The 23,902-nt window shown below is 34.1% G+C and overlaps 5 protein-coding genes across 5 annotated transcripts; 2 read left to right on the top strand and 3 right to left on the bottom strand.

The window, feature by feature from the left end:
- Positions 1 to 921: 921 nt before the first annotated feature.
- Positions 922 to 2,806, bottom strand: F4813DRAFT_383361 (beta-lactamase/transpeptidase-like protein; the record flags this gene model as incomplete). The annotated part of the gene is made up of 9 exons (XM_049245933.1): positions 922 to 1,043; positions 1,077 to 1,361; positions 1,392 to 1,443; positions 1,486 to 1,516; positions 1,682 to 1,762; positions 1,819 to 1,937; positions 1,972 to 1,987; positions 2,022 to 2,079; positions 2,281 to 2,806. 9 exons carry the CDS (start codon positions 2,804 to 2,806, stop codon positions 922 to 924), a joined length of 1,290 nt encoding a protein of 429 aa, XP_049095334.1.
- Positions 2,807 to 3,669: 863 nt separating this feature from the next.
- On the bottom strand, positions 3,670 to 4,249 carry F4813DRAFT_260426 (uncharacterized protein). The gene has a single exon (XM_049240242.1). It carries the CDS (start codon positions 4,080 to 4,082, stop codon positions 3,753 to 3,755), a length of 330 nt encoding a protein of 109 aa, XP_049095335.1. The 5' UTR covers positions 4,083 to 4,249; the 3' UTR covers positions 3,670 to 3,752.
- A 2,473-nt stretch (positions 4,250 to 6,722) lies between these two features.
- Positions 6,723 to 9,520, top strand: F4813DRAFT_393820 (glycoside hydrolase family 92 protein; the record flags this gene model as incomplete). Its single annotated transcript, XM_049247477.1, has 6 exons — positions 6,723 to 6,928; positions 6,989 to 7,002; positions 7,163 to 7,597; positions 7,650 to 8,613; positions 8,670 to 8,819; positions 8,881 to 9,520. 6 exons carry the CDS (start codon positions 6,723 to 6,725, stop codon positions 9,518 to 9,520), a joined length of 2,409 nt encoding a protein of 802 aa, XP_049095336.1.
- A 1,570-nt stretch (positions 9,521 to 11,090) lies between these two features.
- Positions 11,091 to 12,009, top strand: F4813DRAFT_383363 (glutathione S-transferase; the record flags this gene model as incomplete). Its single annotated transcript, XM_049245934.1, has 5 exons — positions 11,091 to 11,121; positions 11,187 to 11,209; positions 11,278 to 11,448; positions 11,584 to 11,896; positions 11,942 to 12,009. The coding sequence occupies 5 exons, from the start codon at positions 11,091 to 11,093 to the stop codon at positions 12,007 to 12,009; spliced, it is 606 nt and encodes a 201-aa protein (XP_049095337.1).
- A 365-nt stretch (positions 12,010 to 12,374) lies between these two features.
- On the bottom strand, positions 12,375 to 14,709 carry F4813DRAFT_260484 (heterokaryon incompatibility protein-domain-containing protein). The gene has a single exon (XM_049240243.1). It carries the CDS (start codon positions 14,633 to 14,635, stop codon positions 12,560 to 12,562), a length of 2,076 nt encoding a protein of 691 aa, XP_049095338.1. The 5' UTR covers positions 14,636 to 14,709; the 3' UTR covers positions 12,375 to 12,559.
- Between the last annotated feature and the right edge of the window lie 9,193 nt (positions 14,710 to 23,902).

Here is a 23,902-nt window from a genome sequence, read left to right on the forward strand (position 1 = left end):
GGGAAGCAATATAGCCAGCCTTATCCGCCTCGTATGGGATGAGGGAAGCACGCGAACACGTTGTACATATACGATTACAAAGGTATTAGGGTATAAGAAAACACTATAAGAGGCCTGGGACTCTACTTTGGGCGGGATGGCCATTTACAATATACATGAATAGACTAGCCCTCCAAAGGTTCAAGACAGATTTTCTGCCAACTCTTTCGAATATTCGTGATCATTTATGCCTAGCTCTTATAGACTACAACAAAATGCTGAGGTTCCTCCCGGTACCCGATTACGACATTCCGAGAGGGCCAGGTGGGTAGCATTTCATGCTCGTATAGACCCTGCATGATGCACTATGCAAGAAACTGGAGCCCGGCCGGAGCACGTATCCGGCATGACAGATAATTTATCTACGGCTGCCGGCAGGGTTACATCGATTCTACGCGGGATATACATATTCAAAGTTTTATACAATGCTGCCAAGGTGGTCACAGGAAGTAGAAAAGCGCGGTATCGAATGTTTGTTTCTTGGAAGTTGGGAGTGGTGATTGCGAGGTAACAAGAAACCAAGACATTGCCAAGTCAACGGGATCTGGTGCGAAAGTCGGCTGAACACACATCAATGAACATGGAGAGCATGTGAAGGGGCTGCTTGTCGATGAGTTTGTGCTGGGTGGATGCTGAGCTCAACGTAGTCTTTGAATCTAGATCTTACTCTAGGGGTATCACTACTAGGTTAGATAATCTCCTAGGGGGGGGGGGGGGGTTAGAAAGCAGATCCACCACCCAAGATAATAGCCTCTTAAACTCCTCGGTGAGTCCACCAAAGTAAGGTGAGTCCAAACTTTACGAGGTCTTACATATATTAGACAAACTATGTTCAAAAATGGAGCTCGGTATCCTCAAGTTCAGACACACCTGTTCCGGATATCATGTAGTCTTCCGCAATGTCGCCCGAAACCCAACCAAGTCAACACTGGCAGCAGTACTTCCTGCATCTGTATCAATCAAGTTTATAACAATCTCATCGAGCGTACCGAACTCGTACACGGCTCTATCCATGAAAGCCTAGGTTAGACAGCTACTCTGCGGCCAAGACAAAAGCGCCTCCATCTGAGCAAGCTGCTCTGACATTGCGAGCTGAGCTACCGCCCGCCACGTCGTCCTCGAGCCAGTGCTCAGGCCGGATCGATACAAGCGCATCAACGCGTACATTCCCCCAGTATCTTCAGTCGTGGAGATAAGATAGCGAGGCCGATGCCCACGCACGTCCTCACCACGGACTATCCAATCTCCAACGCTAAGCCCCGGCCCATAATCATCAACAGCCAGCGTAATACTAGAGTCGCTCTGCTCGTCCCGGTAGGTACCTACAAGCCGAGACAAAGCATCTTCCTTACTAACGTCTTCGATAGCCGAGAGTAATAGTTGCATTACGAGCAAGCTTAAGATCTACGTGGTTCCAGTGTTGGCCTGAGACCCGGCAATAAGCACGCTTACGGCGAGGTCGTAGTTTGGAATCAGACTAAACATCGCATGGTGCGGGCCGAGGTCGCCTGCCTTTCCATATAAGTCGGTTGGACGTTGGTCTGAGGTAAGCTTGTCCCCACGCGCGATCTCCGATGGTGCGCCGATGAAGAGGTCCGACAAGGAAGTGAGTGTCACGGGTTTAAGCCACTGACAAGTTTACGATGGTGAGAAAAGCTTGTAAGTTAGTATTGCTTCCCCAAAGGTTAGGAGGTCCTCCATGCTTGAGTAGAATCCCCCAGCCCTATTTCCTTTGGTCAATAACTCGTCCAATGCATAACACCGTACATATTCACTTACGGATCGTTGATTCCCAAAACTTCGTCCCATATCGTATCATTTAGGCAGATAGCACCGAACTTGTCGTCCGGCTTCGCCAACGAGGTTATTGTCATACCAACAGGATCTAAGATGTTCTTCTGAACGAAGTCGTTTGAAAGGCAGCCCGGATACCGACTCGATGACCAAGCTGAGTACCTAAGTAGAATGCCGTAATTGAATACATAGGGGTGGTGTATGACGCAAAAGTGGGATCCCGCTTCCCAAAGTTTCCCCAGAAATCTAGTACGCACATATGAAAGCAGTCACCTAGAGGTAAGGCGGGTTATACCATCTATTGACCTTCTTCATTACAAGGGATAACACTTTGGAAACTTGAGGATGTTCAAGTTTTGCCCAATCGGCCTCGAGGCTCGCCATGTCGGTTACAACTTAAGCAACATATTAGCTGGGTGGGTGCAGTACTTCATATGAGATTCTTACAGTCCGGTCCAATTCCACTCATGTGTGATGGTAGAGTTTGAGGTGTAATGTCGTCCAAATCAACAGTAACGAGCTCATCTTCTGTGCTTCCTTCTCGCTTCTTAAGTTCCTTGAGTCGTGGTAGGTACTTGGTGATAGGGTCTACCGTTCGGACACCCTCGGTCTTAAGGGCCGCCAGCACCGTAAACAGCTTGGACACACTTCCAACTCGATAGACGGTCGAGGCATTTATTTGCTTCATTCCCCGCGGATCCAGATCCGGCGACTGGTAGTGTATATCTACCAAGGGTGTTGCTTCGTGAATAGACCTTACGCCAACTGACACTGCCGTACCGTCAAAGAGTGCCACAGCGTACAGGTCTAGGGCCCCCCTCAGTAGTGCCAACGTTTGTTGGACTACCAGGTTGGAGCTCAAATTCGTCGCCGCCGGGAGGGCCGGTCCCAAAGGCGGACAGTAGCCATTTTTAGCCGCAAGGACATCGCGAGTTAGCAACGCAAATAAAGGGGATACTTTTAAGAGTCGCATAATATATCTAGGCTCCGGTGTCTGTACCTAATTGCAAGTAATTGCCTAAGCAAGAATGATATATAAGTGCCTCAAGCCCAAGACTTGTCTCTGAATACTTAGGAGAGATTTCATCAACTACGTGGAGAATCAAAGAGTGGGCATTGCGTATTCGTAATTCATTCTCCGAGAAGACAAAGGCCCGGAGCTGAGCCATGGATACAACGTACGAGAGGTTCGGAGTAGGATGAAGCTCCAGCCAATTGATAGTTTCGCTTGCCACTGAACTACATTCCTACGTTGGGTCTCACTGGGAAGATGGCGAATAGTATGACAGGAGCTTTGCGCGAGTTTTTACATACCTAGTTAGCTATGTAAGGAATAGTAGAGACAGCTTTAGCTAAGTAGTATATTGTAGCTTGTTACTCCTTTAGACATAAACGTCCAGATCATACTACATATTTTAATGTTTTCACTTGTAGATACACACGCTTATAGTTTACAGTTCTTTAATGAATAAAAATCAATTTTCAAAAGGGGTATCTCAATATTTTATTTTTGTTTTAGCTCTGCTTGCAGATATAATCGTAACAGCCATCAGACATGCCAAAGCGTCCTCCAAGACCGACCCTGCCGTCTTTAAAGTACAGTACAAATACAATCCAAATGAATGAGGTCCACATCTCATCCGTGTTCAAAAACTGCGGACTCCGTCTGGTGGCCGAAATCCCGAGTTCCATAAAATATGTCTCCAGTTATGTGAATGCTGCTTCTTTAACTCGGAAGATATTCAGTGTCTAAACAGACAACCTTCCGATTCCGTTCTATCGAATGGGGCGGGTTAAATTAGGAATACGTGTGTCGTAGTTCCGTTCCTTCCCCCTTCTGAGTAATCGCATTCATGTCACCGAGGAAATAATTCATAGTTTCCTGAGCTTTCCGATCCATATAACGCCCTGCGATAGTTTTACAGACAGAACTCCTGGAAGCACACTTCGGCCTCCCGCCATTCCATCACTGCGCATTGGAGGAGGTTTTCTTCGGTGCACTGGTCCTCTTGACGTTTGGTTTGCCTCGGTGTTCCTTGTACGCCAGCGCATACTTGCTTGAAACATATCGTGCTCTCGAGTCCCGTATCAGCAACGCATTCTCTTATCTTGTCCATAGAGCAGTCATTGCTTGTAGTGCTCCGAGTTGTGTTGATTGTGTTTGCTTCGGCTTCGAGAGGTAAAGCCACGACAAGTGATGCGTTTACGGCGAGAATCGTAGCGATGCTAGGGAGGGCGAAGAACTTCATGATGGCGACGTGATAGTGTGTTCTCACTCTTGGTTGTCTAAATGAGTGGATCTTAACGAAGAGTGGCTCAATGAGAGAAATAGTAATAGTAAACGAGAGTGTTTTGCGAGATCTTCAATACCTGGATGCGCGGTTGAGGATCTACATATAACTAGAAGTGATCTTCCCAGTTTCTTTTATTTATACAAGGAACATGATCGATAATCAGAGGAAACATCTTATCTTAAGGAGACCAGACAGGGGTATGAGATCGTGAAGCAAAAGAGTCTCATATCGGCCAGTCATAGCGTGGGTCTGAAACCAAGTTCCTTGTGTGAATCAGTGTGCCAAGGCGATGCGGTACAATATCAGAACCCCTGCAACAAGACCTCACATCAGACCAAAACGAACTTCGGTATTTCTCGAAACGCATTCGTATATCAAATTTCATATGAATGGCTTATTATATCGTCGCAGAAAACTACACGATGCAAATCCTCATCCATACGCTTCGAATAAAACCGCGTGTAGTCAACTTCATATCGACAGCCTTAGTTTTATGTCTCGACACTGAAACGCTATCGCGGCCTCAACCCCAGATCCAATGTGACTCCACCTGCGTTCACTCGGTTAAGAAACAGAGAAGATAACGAAGCGTGCGTCCCTGTCCGTCGGAGGATCTGCAGCCAGGATAACAAAGCTCGGCCTTGTCGCAACTAACGCACCCAGCTCGGTGATATTATCCATGTCGCCACGTCGCGGGTCTCCCCCAGTGTGGTGTATGTAGTCAGCACTTACGGCATCGTGTGTGTCGCGCCGGGACCGACTTATAAAATATTGCCTACATTCGTCCGATCCAGTAGCCCGCTAACCAAGGTAAAGCTGGAGATGACTTGTTTTTCTTCTTCTATCGTTCGTTTCGTCGTTCGACGGATATCCCGCACGGACATTACTTATCCACATCCGCACGTGGGCATTACGAACCCTTCCGGAACCTAAGACCATTCCCAAATTACCGGTTTCAAGACGAGTTTATTGAGGCTTGACGTTTCCATTTACAAGTCTAAGTCTTCTTGACTTAATATCCAGAGACTGCACGAAGCGAATGAGATAAGCTCGGCGCAAGCAAATAGGCATTCACACAAGTATTCTCTTTATGTCTCTAAAGCCACGTTGTAACCTAACCTAGTAGGTTAGTAAGTAAGTTAATAGCTGGAAGCGGAGTTTAAGCGTGGATCCCGGCATAGCTGCTATCTCCGGCCTCTTGCTATTCCGAGTAACATGTTAGAACCCAGCCACGTAGCTAACCCCTATTATTCCCTGTCCCAACATATAGAGACGGCGCGACTCGACATGATGTAAAATATTCCATATAGTCTAAGAAAATATTCGTGAGGAAATCAACCGGATTTGACAAGCCATCTCCGTCACCTATACCTATCTACACCATCGGGGCCGGAAGTATGTTTCTTATTTAGCATTCACTGCTTCTTACGCGCGGAAGTAAAATGCCGCCGCTTCGGCTTACCGCTAGAACCCGCGCCCCGGCGGCCCCCGGCGGGAACACAACACGGGTGACGAGGAGTACGCATCCCCGGTACTTTATTTAAAGAGCATCCGCGAATCCACATACGGTTTAGCATGAGGGGCTTTGCAACATCACGGATACGACGACGCTGTCACAATCATGACGGGGGCCATGTCTCTTGCGGGATTAGGCGACGGTATCGCAGTCTGTCTTTACGGCAGATACAAAGCTAGGAGGAAGGCCTTCGGTCATTGGGGCGCTTCTGCTGCTCTGGCCGGATGGTTTTTATGGGCATACGGAGACGTCCGCGGATAGTGAGCGAAATTCCGGCAAGTTGGTGTTGAGAGCCGGTTATAACCGATAGCCTGTGACGAATATAAGATATTATGTCGCCATCACGTATCTTAACCCACCCGGGATGCGACGCAGTGACGACAATTGGAGAGTATGCTGTTTGCTACCTACGCAGCACCTCTGAAAGGTCAGAATATCTAAACGGTTTATGCTACATAGGACAAGTCTCTCGGACCCGATGCTGTGGGACAGGTCGAAGACATACCCCGCGATGCTTAATGCTGCTATCCATAAAGTCGTAACACTTCGGGTTTGATTGCTGTGACTAACGACTATGGCCCTTTGATGTGATATGATCCTACAAAAGGTAGCATGCGTCAACAATTGAGATTTGCAATCCGCTCGGGAACTAAGTCATGTGAGAGGTTCCAATTTCGAGAGGAGGTTAAAGACAAATCCAGAATTTTGGTAGCGATGAAAGCCGGAAGTGGCTTAGCGAGGATCTTTAAAGGCAAGGGAGTGGGAGAAGCTTGGGGTATTGCGGGGAATGCTATGGAGTCATCTGGGGTAGCATGGTTGAAAAGTTGATTGAGATTGGGAATCGTATGAAGAGAGCATACAGCTTGCATGAGTCCTGTCATGGGATCTAAGGGAGCTGTCCGAACAAAGCATCTCGATGGTATGATACTTGTAGTTGTTGCTATATAGATGGAGTTCTCTGCGTAAAAATTCCGTCAAGGTCCTCCCTACCAGACTTAAGGCGTGCCAAGTCTCCTTATCTGTACTACTTAGATTCGTATAACATTTCCATTAGGTATTTAGGATCGCAGCCTATAACGATGAAGTTGCTCTGGAGTCTTATTGCTGTCGTCTCAGTGCTTACCACTAAGCACCTCGCAGCCGGCGCCGAGGACAGGACGCAGCATGTAAATCTCTTTATTGGTACCGAGGGGCCGGACCCGGGCACATCCTATAATTCTGGTAATGTATTTCCCGGAGCCAGTCTGCCTTTTGGCGCTGTTAGGGTTGGGATTGATACTGCCGAGTATGTATTCCTATATCGCAAGGGAACCTTACTATCGACATGTTACTAATACCCAATTAGGTTGAATGTCTCATGTAAGTTTATCCCGAATAGTAACATTTGGGAGATATATGCAGAACGAGATGGGCAAGAGAAAACCCGCTCCAAATCACTTTCCTATGAACCTTGACTCTATAACTCATTAATTAGCTTCTCAGCTAGTAATTCATTGATTACTGACTTTGATTACTTCAGTTACCGCGAACGGTGGCTATACTCCAGACTCAAATGTCACCGCCATCACGATGTTACACGAGAGCGGTACGGGTGGAGCACCAACCTACGGACTTATACCTCAAATGCCCCTTACGAGTCTTGACGGTGTGAATGTACTAGATAATATGACCTATATGCAACCGCGAGTCTCCCCAGACGTAGCTGAGGTCGGATACTATAAGACTCGGCTGCAGAACGGTGTCACTGCTGAGATGAGTGCTGCTATGCATGCTGGAATAATTAGATACACATATCCCAACAATTCAGATGGGCGCTATATTCTAGTCGATATTAGTCATTATCTCCCCAGCACTGGAGACAAAGGGCAATTCTATAGCAATGGGAAAATCGACCGTAGCGATGACGGTACTTCTTATTCGGGTTATGGTGTATATCGAGGGGGTTGGTCTACTGGTCAGTTGCTGCTAAATCACTTATACCTGATAGTTCTGCTAACAAGCTCTAGGGGGTGATTACCGAGTATACTTCTGTGCTCGATTCGACTCCCACCCATCGCAGTCTCAACTCTTCTCGGGTAAAGCAACAGACCCATACTGGCCCGGCACAAAGAATGATACAGCAACTTTCACCAATGACACTAGTATCGACGGTGGAATCATAGGATACCAATACGCAGACCGTGTTGGAGCCCTGTTCGAGTTTCCCTCAAACGTCACAACAGTTAATTCCAAAGTTGGTGTATCTTGGGTCTCGACAGACAAGGCGTGTCAATTCCTCGACGAAATCCCGCATTGGAATTTAGAGCATGTTCGAGATGCCGCCAAAGACCAGTGGAACTCGGACATCTTCTCGAAGATCGACGTCACATCGATGAACCACACTCAGTTGGAGATGTTTTACACAGCTATGTACCATGCCCACTTACTTCCTTCGAACAGAACTGGAGACAATCCGTACTGGGAATCAGATGAACCGTATTATGACGATTTCTATACCATTTGGGACACATTCAGATGTCTCCACTCTCTTTACGTCTTAATTCAACCGAAGATACAAATAGAGATCGTTAGAGCTCTAATAGACATTTGGCGCTTTGAAGGGTTTATGCCGGATGGGAGAAGTCACAACTTCAACGGACGAGTACAAGGCGGTTCTAACGCCGATAATGTGCTGGCCGATTCTTATGTGAAGGGCCTTCGAGGCGGTATTAATTGGTCAGATGGTTATGCGGCCATGAAGAGTGACGCAGATGACTTGCCCTTCAACAATTTCGACCCGGAAGATTTGACCGGGAGTACAAAGGAAGGCCGAGGCGCACTTCGAGACTGGAGGCAATACGGTTATGTTAGTCCGAATTTTGGACGATCTCTAAGTAAAACTGTCGAGTATTCATTGAACGACTTCTCGGTGTATCAAGTTGCCAAGGGGGAAGCGCCAGATGACGCAATGAAATACCTCAATGGTTCCGCGTAAGTTCCTACTGCTGCTAGGGATAGTTAGTAAAAGCTGCTGATTTGATAAATAGGGGTTGGCAAAGGACATGGGCCTCGGACGTAACGTCGCTGAATTTCACCGGTTTCTTAGCGCCCACATGGCCGAATGGCAGTTATCAGGATTACGATCCAATATCATGCGGCGCCTGCGAATGGAGTAGTATAACCTACGAGGGTGTTCCGTAAGTGACCCTACGCATCTCCTAATAAATTCATATATATACTAATTTTCATCATTAAAAGGTGGGAATATAGCTGGACTGTCCCGTTTGACATGGAGTCATTGATCTCTCGAATGGGAGGTCCAACGAAAGCGGAGTCAAGACTAGACACCATGTTTATTCCGGGTCTTGCAGGGTCTAATGTAGGCGGGAATGGCGCCGGTACGACTATCTATAACCCGGGTAATGAGCCCAGCTTCATGACGCCGTTCTTGTATAACTACTTCCCAAAGCGGCAGCATAAATCAGTTCAGCGATCCCGGGAGGTAGTAGATCAATTTTACAATACGGGGCCCTCTGGAATCCCAGGGAACGATGACGCCGGTGCGATGAGCAGCTGGTTAATCTGGAATTTGATCGGTCTCTACCCGGTTGTCACGCAACCGGTGTATCTAATCCTTTCCCCAAGATTCGAGAATATCACCGTGAGCGTCGGGGAGTCTGGCGCTGTTTTAAGCATCAGAACTACAGGCTTAGACGAGGGGCCGTATATACAGAGCTTGAAAGTCAACGGACAGTCGTGGAACCAAAGTTGGGTCAGCCACGATGACATAGTCCGGCCTAACGGAGAGGACAGCTTGCTAGAGTTTGAGCTCGGTGCTGATAAGACTGCGTGGGATTCTGGTGATGTACCACCTAGTCCTGGCCATTATGAAATTTGACATGTCAACGCACACGGGGATGAACTTGATGAGAGAAATCATCACACTCAAGACTTGCAATAATTATAGATCCCTGTAAAATAGGCATAAAATCCCGACCTAATCACCTACATGAAATAACTCCTATCTTATTTAGAATATAGGAAATGGGTAGCGTAGGTTAGCTCAAATATAGTGATAATACACTTCAGCTCTTACAATAACATTCCCAAGTAAGCAGCAATCTCTCCTATCCCAAACACAGCGTGGAGAAATTATATTTGCCTCTTATCCCCATCAACGAAACAAAAGCATTTTCTGGGGAGCCGACCCACCCTTTCTCCTACCCTCGGGCTTCTCCTATTTACAAACGCCTCCTTCTTTGGCCGCAATGTATTGAATTTCAAAGAAACATAAAGCACCAATGGAAAATGAAGTAAGTAGAGGCTGAGCTGAGTAGAAGGTGACTCAAACGGTCTTAACTTTTACCGTCTCTGTGCTCACCCAGGATCACCGTCTCATCCTGCGTGGATCGCTCATCTAGGCTAGGATAGCAAAGTATGTGGCCCCATTCGGTTGACGAGATATATCTTCTATAGACTTTCCTAAAAATGGGGAGGCAAATGGTTGCTTGGAATTACCTAATAGTTCTAAATAGGGTATCTACCTCTTTGAAGTCTCGATTTTTGATATGAATAAGCCACGCCTATTTCTTTCCCTGTATCAGCTAGATATTAGGTTTGATTCCATAATGGATTTACAAGCTCAAGGGTGTCACGAGGTGGAACTAAACAGTAAGGAAACAACTTCGTTGTTCCGCGAGGAACTCTAATCTGACTACGAGGGCTTATGTCTATACATACTGAACGCGTCCTTTGTTCTAGATGTCTCATCTAGAATCCTGACAAAGGGGGAATGAGTTGTAATTTGATACATGTGTAGTTGGCTATTGGATTCAAGCCCTACATCTTCAGCTCAAATGTACTCGCAAGCGAGGATGCGAAGATGGGGCATATTTGTGAAGCGCGAGAGCTATCACATGTCGACGTTGCCTCTGCTTCGGTAATGGATGCTGAATGTGTGTGCACCCCGTCGAGCAGGGCCGCCAGGCCTGATTGCAAGCTTCTAAATATTATCCCTCATCTCCGGTGGGAAACGGCCAAATGAGTGGAAAGTCTCAGACATTGTGACGTCGCGAGATGGCCGATTACTAAATGACTAATATTCTTGCTAAAGATAGAAAATAATAGGGTCTTTCGTTCAAGAAGACTATTTAGAATTTTACATACATAATATTAGGTACATAAATCATACATAGATAGGACTTGGACGTAATGCAGTATCCGTCTAACACGCCCCTTGTTACGTAATATCAATATGTACTATCTCATTAGTTACTATCTTATGTAGGTAAATGCAAGGGATGGCGTTGGTCGTGGTGTACTGGTTTAATCTGGACCAACACCTCGATTCAAAAATCCCTCATATCCCATCAGAGCTCCTTTGAACCCCGACTGCCTTTTTCTTAGATTATTCACAGCTATCTTCTAGAATTACTCATATTTCACTGCAAATAAAAGGCATCGACAACATGTCAAATAACCCCTTAAGCCTATCCGCGTGTGGGTTACTCGTAAGTATCTACCCAAACAAAGTAGTGTGAAATAGTAATATTAACTAGGTACAGCTCCCGGGCCTAACCCCTGGAAGGTGAATTACCTATTGGAACCCACATTGGTAGTTTTTGCTTTTTTTGCTCATGCTAATGTACTACAAAGGCTGTGTTCCTGTTCGAAGAGCTCGGGCTAAACTACGAGATCAAATCAATCCGCTTCGACGATGTTAAGAAGAAGCCGTTTATTGATGTGAACCCCAACGGCCGCGTACCGGCCATAGAGGATCCAAACACGGGCCTAATATTATGGGAGTCAGGGGCTATTTACCAATATGTAATTGAAGAGTACGATGCAGAAAGACGTCTCTCGTATGACCCAGACAAATCCCTATCCAAAGGCGGCTTTTTAAAACATCATCAATGCAACCAGTATCTTCACTTTCAGATGAGCGGCCGGGGACCTTACTAGGGTCAATGTGGTTGGTTTCAACATCTACATTCGGAGAAGGTCCCGTCAGCCGTCGAACGCTATAGTAACGAGATCAAACGCGTGTTGGCTATTATGGAGGGCATATTGGCCGCTAAGCCTGCTAATTCCCAATGGCTCGTAGGTCAAAAAATGACATTCGCGGACATGGCCTGGCTACCATGGAACTTTCGTCTCAGCGAGACGTTGCTCCAGTCTTGGGACGAGGTGTGGGAGGGTACCCCTCATGTCCGTGCCTGGCATGAACGTATGGCCGAATTGCCCTCCTGGAAGAGATGCATGGAAATTCGTGCTCGTCTGATGGAAGAGCAGGACTTGCAGTGAAATGGTGTTCCCAAAGGTATCGAGACCTTTACCGACTATGAGGCTAAGATCGCCGCTGGTCAGGATACTACAGCGAAGCAGTGATCCGTCTATCATATCCAAATAGTGCAATATTATAACGGGAAGGCGGTAGCGAACGAAGATATTAATTCGACTTGCAGTACTCTTTAGAATCTCTTCCTTTTGACCTCCTTGTTGTCCGCGCATATAAGATAGATACACACCTAGGTACTTAGTTCAACATAATAGTAGGAATATTAGTTAGGTCAAGATAGATACCAATGCGCCCCAAACAAGCAGTTGGATTTCGAGGATTGTAGTGCAATATAGTACGAACGTACCTTCGGCAACTCCGTATCTGGAATATAATTCACCTAGGGCCCCCTACTAAAATTGTTGGTGCCCGATATTGTCATGTCAGCTTTGGTTCCGCTTGCACAGTCTACTCAATGATTTAGCTGCCTTCTGCACATCATGGTCCTTACACTCTGTGTGGTGTTATTCATGTGGAGTGCTCCCAGATCCCAGTATAATTGTATGTGTACCTATATTGTCATTGGCACTTTTCTAAATTTCATGTAAGCCTCCTATAACTAGCAAGGCCCTGACCGATTGCAAGTTCCAATGAATGGACTCAAACTAATTTGATAAAGCGTTCACCCAACGTCTCTAGTATTCTTTCATATCCGCTGTTAAGTCCGAGTGTTTTCCAGGATTCTCCATCCCTAAACTTAGAAGCTTTACCCATAGCATCCAATTTAGCTGGTGTAGGGTTAGGGTTGCAATGGAACTCTTCAATGATACACCGAGCTTCATTCACCATCATCCCGTGGATAAAACAATCTCCAATTAGTTCAAAGTATTCTGGCTTCTCCATAGCACCTGGGGGTTTTTCATGGCATTGTCCGCTGTTCTCGCGAAGCGAGGGTGGTTGCCAAGGACGAATAACCACACCTAGGGTATACCCCACCAAGATGCTTACTGCATCATGAAGCCGTGTATCTCGCGGCACTAGGCAGAAATACCCATGTTTCGTCATCGCGAATCGAAAGTTGACAAGCGCCCCTGAAGCCTCCATAGAGCATTCAAGAATAGGCATGTTATCACGGCCGCGGGATGGATCCCGTGTCCACGCCATCCAGGCGTCCCAATTGTTCCATATGTATTCAGAACCTACAATCTCCTGCTGGTCATCCAAGCAGAGTATTAAGGTTAGATTGTAGGCATCTACGAGATTATCGTTGTTTAGGTACGTCTGCCCCTCTAAGTTCGCAATATAATCTAGATCCTTTTGTAAGATATCCTGCATGCCTTGGACGTCGAAAGGGTTGTTAAGGCAATCAGACATATATATGATCTCATCGTATAGTAAGGCCTTCACATTGGCATAGCTTTGTATCAAGGCCTTTCGAGGATCCTTGGAATTCTTTAGCTCGTCAGGTAAATCCAGTCGTCTTCGGTGGCGTTTAGGAAGACTTTGTACGCTTCCGGCCCCTCTTGGAGGATCATGTGCCCAGGTATATTTCGGACCTCCAGCCATCCAAGCCGGATGCTCCGCCATCGCCTTACTGCCCCATCTTTCATCTGCTCTGAGATCGAAAGCCCATGACGGCATTATGCCTCCGCCTGGTTTCTGTCGAGATAGGCCAGCATTTCTCAAGAATCCAAGAAGGCCACGCTGTAGAAATTTGCGAGAGACGTCAATATACAGTAGTTGCCAAGGTACCCTATAGTCTACTTTGAACCACGTGTTGGCATCTTGGGCAACGTGTTGCAACGCGTAGAGTTTATCGCGTGGGTCTGTAGAACTCAAGCGGCTCGTATAACCCAGGTAGGTCACCAGAGACCAAGCTGATTTATTTATTCCCTCGGCTATATCCTGAAACAGTCGTTTTCTTCGACGTTGTATATACTGTACGGCTGTTATATTGTCAAGCGTTCGATCAAGATCATCGAGTATGTAATCAGGATAAAGAGTTATGTTACTTGGCAAAATCATCCATGCTAATAAAAAAACATTGTCCCAGTCAACTTCTTGGTTCCCACATACGACTCTAGTCTGGGCGCATAAAGAAGCTTCTTGCTGAACCCACACACGATTAAACCACGGGCGATTGATGAATTTGACTAAAGCAATTCCGAGGTTTTGGTGCTGGAGTGTTGTTACCTCCTCCCCCGCTTCAAAGAAATAGGACTTTTTCGGCGATGTCGAGCCCATCGTATATATTTCTCCAGTTTCGCTAAGTAATTTTGCTGTGTCAAGTCTGGCAGCATAGGCCATGGCCAGAGAGCTATATTCGTCTGATTTGCCGAGCCAAACTATAACCTTATCCGCCCACCGATATACCTCATCCATAAAGAAAACCTGGAAACTCCGTTCCTCGATATTGGATTGATCGATGCAGATGGCATCGTTCCAGATGATCCTAGGCTTTTCTCGTAATCTTAAGTCATGAAGCATATCAAACGCATTTTTCTGTATTGTCATCTTGAAATCGTTACAATAAAAGGAGGACGGGTTTTCCGGTGAACCCCAGGTGTAGCTTGTAGCTTCATATCTTCCGAAGGCCTCCTCAACGGTTGTAGGGATGAGTTCTGCGCGGAGCGGATCAGAAGGCTCACCAGGGTAAAGGCGGAGCAACCGAATGGGCTTTATGCCTTGGAGAGGCTGATATACCAAAGAAGTAATTTCTGCATTCCAACTATTCATTACAGTAATATATAAATGTGATAAAATGTAAAGTGTATAAAAGATATTTTTTAAACGTAATTGTTAAAGGTCATGGTAAGTGGTACAGTGGGGCAAAAATATATTATTTGATTTATTAATAAAAACTTTTTAGTTTTATTTTTTAAAATTTTTTTTCGTAAAAGTCGGCTTAAAAGTTTATAACCGTGTTATTATAACGTAATTTTTAAAATAAAATATAATATATTATAAAACGTTTTATAAATTGAAATTATTATAAAAATACGTTGATAAACGTTTGGTTTTTATTTGGTAATATGTAAAAAAAACTTTTTTTTATATTAAAAATGTGTCACACAATTAATACGTACTAAATAAGCGTTATATAAGGTTTAATTTATTATATTATTGATTATTTAATTGATTGAGGTAAAATCGTAGAAATGCGTATTACACCGTTATTTTACATAAGATTAAGGATTTTTAAGTTATTTAATATAGCTAATTAATTTAATACATTTCTTTAAATACAATTAATAGGTTAATTTAATTTAAAATATCTTAATATCTTTTTATTATTTAAGTTATTAATAATTTGATTTTAATTTAAAAAAGGCCTTTAATTGTTTTTAATTATTATTAATATATATTTTTTATTTTATAATTATTTTATTATTTAATTTTTGTAATTGTTTTACTTATAAAAAATTCTTAATATTTATTAAGGTTAATTAAATCTTAAATTATTTATATAAATTTTTTATAAAAGTTTTAATAAATTTATTTGCAATTATATGTCTTAAAATAATATAATTTATTTTAATATAACTTTATTAAATTTTTTAATATAATTAATAATTATATATATTTACGTATTTTAATTTAATCTTTAATTTTTTAATATTTTTATTAATTAATTTAATTAATTATTTATTATTATAATTAATTTTAATAATAAATTAATTTTATAACAAATATAATTTCTTTTATTATTTATAATAAAATTAGTAATTTAGTTTTTATAATAAATATAATTATTATATTTTATTTATTAACCTTCCAACTTATTATATTTTTAAATAACCTTATTATATATATTTAAAAAAAATTTAATTATAAGTATTATTAATAAATAAAATATTATTTATAGTTTTAAAAGTATTACCCCCTTTTAATTATAATATATATTTTTATGTATATTTAAGGTATAAAATTATTTAATTTAATATATTATAATATTTTAAACCGGAATTAAAATTAAATTATAAAAATTATAAAATTATAAAAATTATATTTAAATATATAATTATTATAATATATAAAATAAATTTTATATATTATTAATAATGGTAAATATTTTTAAATAAAATTATTTCTTTATAAAAGAATAATTTTTTTTTAATTATTAAAATATTTAAAATTTAATTTAAAAATTTTATAAAATTAGTTATTTTATTAATATATATAAATTAATTTAATTAAATAAATTATTTTTTTAATCCCTTATTATTTTAATACTTAAAAATTATTATAAATTATTATTTCCAATAAATTAATAATATTATTTAAAACTTTTTATAAAATATATTATTTTTTTTAACCTTAAAATATATTATAATAATATTATTAATATAAATAAATAATAAAATCTTTTTTTAATAAATATATAAAATTCTTTAAAAATAAGTTTAAAACCTAGGATTTTTAAGGTTTTAATTAATTTTTTTTATTATAATAAAGAAAATTTTTATAATTTATATAATATTTTAAATAATTTAAAAATATTTTTTTAATAGTTTAATGGTATTCTTATAAATATATTTCTTTTAAATTTCGTATTTATAAACGTGTTTATAACGTTATATTAAATTAATTTAAAATTAAATCTTATAATTATTACTATTAAAGTTTTAAAAAACCTTTTAATTAATGTTAAAGCATATATCTCCTTAATCTTTAAGGCTTATTAATCCCCTTAAACCATTAATCTTGCAATTAAGGACTTGTTTTTTAAAGCACTTGGGATTAAATTATAAGATCTCTTCCCAGGTCTTCATTTAATAATAGCTTTTTAAATGCACCCTTTTAATCATTTTAAATAACACTTTATAAAAGTGATTTTTAATATTACCATACCTTTTAAAAAATTCTAAAAAATCCTTTTAATATACCTTTTCAAATTTATTTACCTATTAAAGATTAATTTTAAAACATATTATTAAGATAATTAAATTATATTAAAAAATTTATAAAATAATTTTATTTTTTTTATTTTATTAATTATTTACCTTTAATAAATCTTTATTTAATCTTTTAATTTATTTATATTAAATATAATTTATTAAATTTTAATTTATAAGTATTTTTTATTAAATAAAATATTAAAATAATTTAATATTTTAAAATATATTATAATTATAAATAAAATTATTAATAATAATAAATTTAAAATTAATATAAAGGTAAATTTAATATTTATATAAAAATAATTAATTTTTATTATAATATTTATTATTTTAAATTTATTTAATATATTATTTATTAATAATATTAAATTTGTAGGAAGGACCAGGTATGAAGTAATAATTAGGTAAGGATTAAGTATACACCAATAAGCATACGGTAAAGGAAAGGAAATATACGGTATTGAAATGAGGCTATCACGATTTGTTATTATTTATTATTAAATTATATGTGTATGGGTTAATTTAAAAGGTAAATCTTTTTAAGCTTAACCCTATATACGTAGTAGCACGTAACTAGCTTATATAATTGGCTATTTCCCATATTTTAATACTAGCAAATTTTTTCTTTTTTTTTCTTTTTTTATATAACGTAATAATTTGAATTAGGACTGTAATATCCTCGAATCTAACCTTAAATCTAACCTTGTAATATCCCTGAATCTACTGTATTTCATTATAAGGCCAGGGCCAGGGCTAGGGCTGGCTAGGGCTGGCTAGGGCTATCGGGGTATTGTGGTATCGTAATCAATAACATCGTAGAGGTTTGGGTAGGCTAAAGTGGTCGGGTATCGTGATATCGGGGTAAGGGTGGTCGACTCATCAGGCTGGGGATGAGGCTATCGAGGTTGATATCGTCAGGCTTGGGGACGAGGTTATCGAGGTTGATATCGTCAGGCTGGGGACGAGGCTGTTTTGGTTGATTTGAGGTTATTTTCAACCAATCCCAGCCCTGTAATGAAGATCTTTTACGATGTTGATCTCCTTATCCGGTATGCCATCGCTTGGGCCATACCTTTCATCCTCGTTGTACTCATCGTTGTATGTCTCAACATAGCCTGTAACGCCTTGGGGTGATCTCATTGGCCGTTTATATGTAATAGGCTTATCGGGGGCTGCCTGTGGGATCGGCTGTGCTTGTGGGATCGGCTGTGCCTCCTGTGATATCGGCTCCGGTGTCACTGGTAATATCGGCTGTGCTTGTAGGATCGGCTCCGGGGTCGTTTCTCGTGATATCGGGACTGGTGTTTCTCGTGATATCGGGACTGTTGTTACTGGTGGGTTAGGCTGTACTGCCTGTACCCAGGGCCTTTGTAACATAGCCTTGTGTAGTTTATCGATATAGAAAGGATTAGTTATTAAAATAAAATTATTAAGATGGTATTCTAAAAGATATATGTGTTTATTTATTAAGAATATTAAGAATTTGTTTATGTTAGTTATTATTTTTAATATTTTAGGGGTAAATTTAGTTTGATTATAATAAACCCTGTAATATAATAAATAATTTATTATAAACTTTTAAAACGTACGATTAACCTTTTAAAAATATCTTATTTTTTATTTTTTAAATTTTAATATAAAAGTTTCTTAAAACTTATTATTACATATAATATCCTTAAATATTATAAAGGTTTTGATATAGTAGGTATTAATTTATTATACCGTAACTTTATTAAATATTATAAGGTTTTTATTTAAAATATTATTATTAATATATTTATTCCATATTAAAGCCATTTTAATAAATATAATAAGGTTATATAATTATATAATAAACGCAAATCTTTTAATTTAATTAAAAGTTTTAAGATTTTAAGGTAATATAGTATTTAAATAAAGGTCTACTATTTTTTCTTGTTAAAAACTATACGATATACGTTTTTTTCGGCCTTTTTAAAGATGTAAAAGATTTAATACCGTTTTTGCTTTTTTTTTTCTTTGTTAATCTATAATTTTTTAACTATTAATTAATATAAGAAAAATTAAATATAAAATAATAATTAGGTAAGGATTAAGTATATACCAATAAGTGTATAATAAAGAAAAAGGAATATACGGTATTAAAATAAAGCTATTACGATTTATTATTACTTGTTATTAAATTATATATATGTGGGTTAGCTTAAAAGGTAAACCCTTTTAGGCTTAGCCCCACGCACGTGGTGGCACGTGACTAGCTTACATAATTGGCTATTCCTTATATTCCAACAAAATTTAATTTTAATATATTTATATTTTTAATATATTTAAATCTATTATTTATTACGTTATTATTAATAGTTTAAGTAATAATTAATTAAGAATTTTAAATAAATTAAAATATATAATTATATTTTTTAACGTTTATATAAAATAAATTATTATATAATCTCTTTTTTAATTTTATAAAATTAATAAAATTATGTAATGAGATTATAATAATAATAACATAAATAAAATAATTTAACTTATTTCTTATTTATATAAATTAAAAAGATTTCATTTTCTTTATTAATATAATTTTAACTTTTTATTTATTATAATTTTTAATATTTAATAATTTTATTTTATTAACGGTTTAAAGGCTTTTAATATAATATTATATTATATTTTTATTTTAAAAATTATAACTAATTTATCCTATGGTTTTTTTTCTTATCTACCTATTTTAAATAGTTAAAATAATAAATCTTTTATTAATTATTTTATAAAAACTTAAATTATAAATGTTATAAACTAATTTTATAATATTTAAAACCTTAGAGATTTTAAATCTAACCAATCTATTTAAAAACTATTCCTATTATTAAAATTTTATTAATAATAACCAAATTTTTTAATTACTAACAATTTAATCTTATTTTATTAATAACCTTATAATTTCCAAACTATAGATTCGGGCCTTAACTTCTTAAAACCATTAATTAAATTAATTAACATACTTTAACTTCTTTAAATCAAACCTATTTTCCGACACATCCGACCAGCTACTACTTCGTCACAAACCCACCTTTCTATATAATTAATTTACAATTATTCTACCACAAATCCAAACATTTAATCCTTTTATAAAAAGGAATAAACCTACCCTATTAAAATGAATAAGCAAAAAGATAACGTCTTTAAAATTACTACATTTTTAAGAAAACATCCTTCCTTACCTACAATATAGAAATTATAATAAGATTAAATATAATAAATATTATTTTATGTTAAAATCTTTAAAATAATTGGTATTAAATATAATAAACAATTATAATTAATCCAATATATAAGAAACTTAAATAAAATATTTAAAAAATATAATTTTAAATAACCAATTAATATATATAAATTTCGTTAAATATTTAAAATAGTAAAAAAATATATATCTTCTACAATACTATTATTAAAATAAAAGTATATAATTATAACTTATTAAGCAAATGAAACGGTGATTATATTATTATTATAAAACCTTACTTTATTATTACTATTAAAATTTTTTTAACCTTTTAAAGATTTATTTATAAAAATTATATAATTTTAATTAAATCTAAAATAACTATTAAAATTATAAGAAATTTCACTACAAAATATAATTATAAATAATAATATTATTAACCATAAAAATATAAAACTAATCATTAAACTTTTAAACTTATATATACCAAAAACAAATTTTACTTTTTAAAATATATAAGTTTTATTAATTAATTAATTAATAATATTTTTTATAAATAAATAATTATATATTTTATTAATATTTAAATTAAAAGTTTTAATATTATATTACGTTTTAATAATATTTAATATATTTATTAATAATATTAAAATTTAAAAATAATAATTATTAAATGAATTATAAAACGTTATTTTATTTAAATTAACCGCATTTTAATAAGATTAATTTTATATAAACTAAAATTTTATAAAATCAAACTAATTAAATAAATTTAAATATATACTTTATTATAAACAATTTAATCTATTATAAATTATTAAACCATTTAATTCCCTAACAACCCTAATAAATATTATTCTATTATATAAAAATAATAATATAACTAATGTTAACAGTAATAAAAGAGGTTATAACGGTTAATTCCCCGTATTACTTCCTGGTTTTATTAATATTAATAAAGATAAAAAATAATAAATTATTAAATATATTATAGTCTTTTAAATAATATTAAATTTAATACCAAATATTATTAATAATTTTATTATTAAAATATGAAATAATTAATATAAATAATATATTATAACAGAATAAAAAATATAATTAAATAGATTTAAAGTTAAAAATATAGGTATATTTTATCTTAACTTAAATAAATTTTTTAAAACCGGTAATATAATTATTATTAAGAAAGATATTATTTTTTAAAACGTTAATCTATTTATTAATACTATATAATAAATTAAAATAAATAAAATTTATAAAATAATTATAATAACTTATATATATAAATTATATTAAAGAAAAGTTATAAATTAATATGTTAATATATTTTTTTAAATTAAATAAAATATTATATTTATTAATAATAATTATATATTTAATAAATTATTTAATAAATTTTAAATGATATTAAGAAAAATTTAATAAAAACTTTAAATTACGGAATATATTAAAGTTAATTATTTTATAAATAAATTTATTTAAATATAAACTATAAAATTAATATAAACCTATTAAATATTTTATATAAATAATAAGACCTAATAAATAAAATAAATATATTAAAATTTTAATTTCAATAATAAATAATAAGAAAATATAATAAAAAAAAGAAAAATTATACTTAATAAAATTAATAAATATATCAAAAGTTTAAAAATTAATATTAATATAAAGAAATTATTAATAAATAATATTTATAAAATTAATAATAATAATATTAACTATAATTTATTTTAGTAATTTAAATAAAATAATAAAAGTAAAAGTAAAAAAAATAATAATTATATTAATAAAAATTAATGTAGCGGTAAATACCAATAAAATAACCAATATTACATACGTAAAAATAATTTTTATAACTATAATAATAATAATTAACGCAAAAGATATAATCGCAAAAAATATTATTATAATAAATATAACCGTTAAAAATATAATAATAAAAAATATTATAATAATTATTATAATAATTATTATAAAAACAATTTTTATAACTATAAAAGTTGTTATAATAAATTTAAAAGTAGATTAGGAAAATAATAATATTAATATTAATAAATTAAATAAAATAATAATAATAATAAAAATTACCTAAAAAATAAAATATATTTTAAGGAAAATAAATTAAACCGTAGGATTAAAAAAGAAAAATTAAAATAATAAAACTATTTTTTATTAAAAAAATATTTGGATAATAATAAATCAAACGTAAATCTTATCTATTTCTCTTGTATAAATTATAATAATAATAAAAATATAGTAAAAAGAATTTGTAAAAAATGTAATAAACTATTTAATATTTGATCGAATTGTTTTAAGCATGTATATGCTAATAAATGCATTTTACCCAAGCCATCAGGCTTAAGTTCAGGCTTAAGTAAACCCGAAACCATAAACTTATTAAACCTAGACAAATTTAAAGATATGGAAATAAATTACTTCAAAATAATGGGATCTAATAAAAATAAAAATATATCATTTAATATAATTAAAGAGAGTAAAGATTTAAAAATTATTTTAAATAATAATAACAAATATAAAAACCATACTAATAATATATTTCTTAACTTTAAAATTATTAATATAAAACTTAAAAAGAACCTTCAAGTAGATATATTAAAAAAACATTTTTATTTCAAAATAAACATTATATACAATAATATACTATCCATTATATATATAAATTTAGAAACATTTAATAAAATAATTAATATTAATTAGTTTAAAATATTTATTAAAGATTATAAAATATTTAAACTAAAATAATTATTAAAAATTAATAGGATTATAAAAGAAATAAAAAAAATATAATTTATTATTAAAATAATTACAAAATTAAGGTTTAATTTATAAAAATTAATTTATATATATATTAAAATATAAATATATAAATATAACCTAAAACCCAATTTATTATTAGGTATAAAATTCTATATAAATTATAAAGTAATAATTAATTAATTAAAGAAAATATTAATTATGGAAATATACCTTAAAAAGAAATTTATTATAAATTATTTTAAAATATTAGGAAATTTATAATAAAAGGTAATTATTATTTATAAAATTATTATATTGGTTAAAATAATAATAATAATATTTATTAAATTTATTAACCTTTTAAAAAGAAAAAATTATAAATTTTAATTTATATATTTTAAAATAATATATAATATATATATATTAAATATAATTAAAACTATTATTTTTATTAATTAAAATAATAAAGAAATTATAATATTTTAAAAAATAAAAATAGAAATTATTAATAAAATAATAATAAATAGATTTATAATTATAATATAAAAAAAAATAAATATTATTTAAATTATATTTATAATAATTAATAATAATATTATAAATAATTTCTTAATTAAAAAATTTAATTTTAATAATAAAATAGTAGAAAATTTATTATTTATTATTTTAATTATCGAAGATTTATAAAAAATTATAAAAAAAATAATTAAAATTTTAAAATAAAATATTAAATTTAAAAATATAAAAATTAAAAAATATATTTAAAATAATTTTTAAAAACGGAATATATTATTATAATATATTTTTATTATTTAGTAAATAATTTATTAATATAATAAAAAGTTATAATTTATAATATAATTATAGAATTATTAATATTTTTAAAAATAAAAAAATAATTATTAAATTAATTAATAATTAATAAAATAAATATAAAATAGGATAAATATATTTTTTTAATATAGAAAATTAAAAATTAATTAATGTAATATTTAATAAAATATATAATAAAAAATAATTTAAATAGATAAAAAAACTTATATCATTTAAATATCCATATTTTATTATATAAAAAATAATTAATAATAAATAAAAAAACTATATAATAATAAATTTATAACTATTAAATAAATATAT

The sequence above is a fragment of the Daldinia decipiens genome (genome assembly GCF_022478715.1).
Source record: "Daldinia decipiens strain CBS 113046 unplaced genomic scaffold F4813scaffold_49, whole genome shotgun sequence".
Classification (NCBI taxonomy): domain Eukaryota; kingdom Fungi; phylum Ascomycota; class Sordariomycetes; order Xylariales; family Hypoxylaceae; genus Daldinia; species Daldinia decipiens.

Coding starts and splice junctions, on each gene's coding strand:
- F4813DRAFT_260426 (XM_049240242.1), bottom strand. CDS start 4,082: ATGAAGTTCTTCGCCCTCCCTAGCATCGCTACGATTCTCGCCGTAAAC.
- F4813DRAFT_260484 (XM_049240243.1), bottom strand. CDS start 14,635: ATGAATAGTTGGAATGCAGAAATTACTTCTTTGGTATATCAGCCTCTC.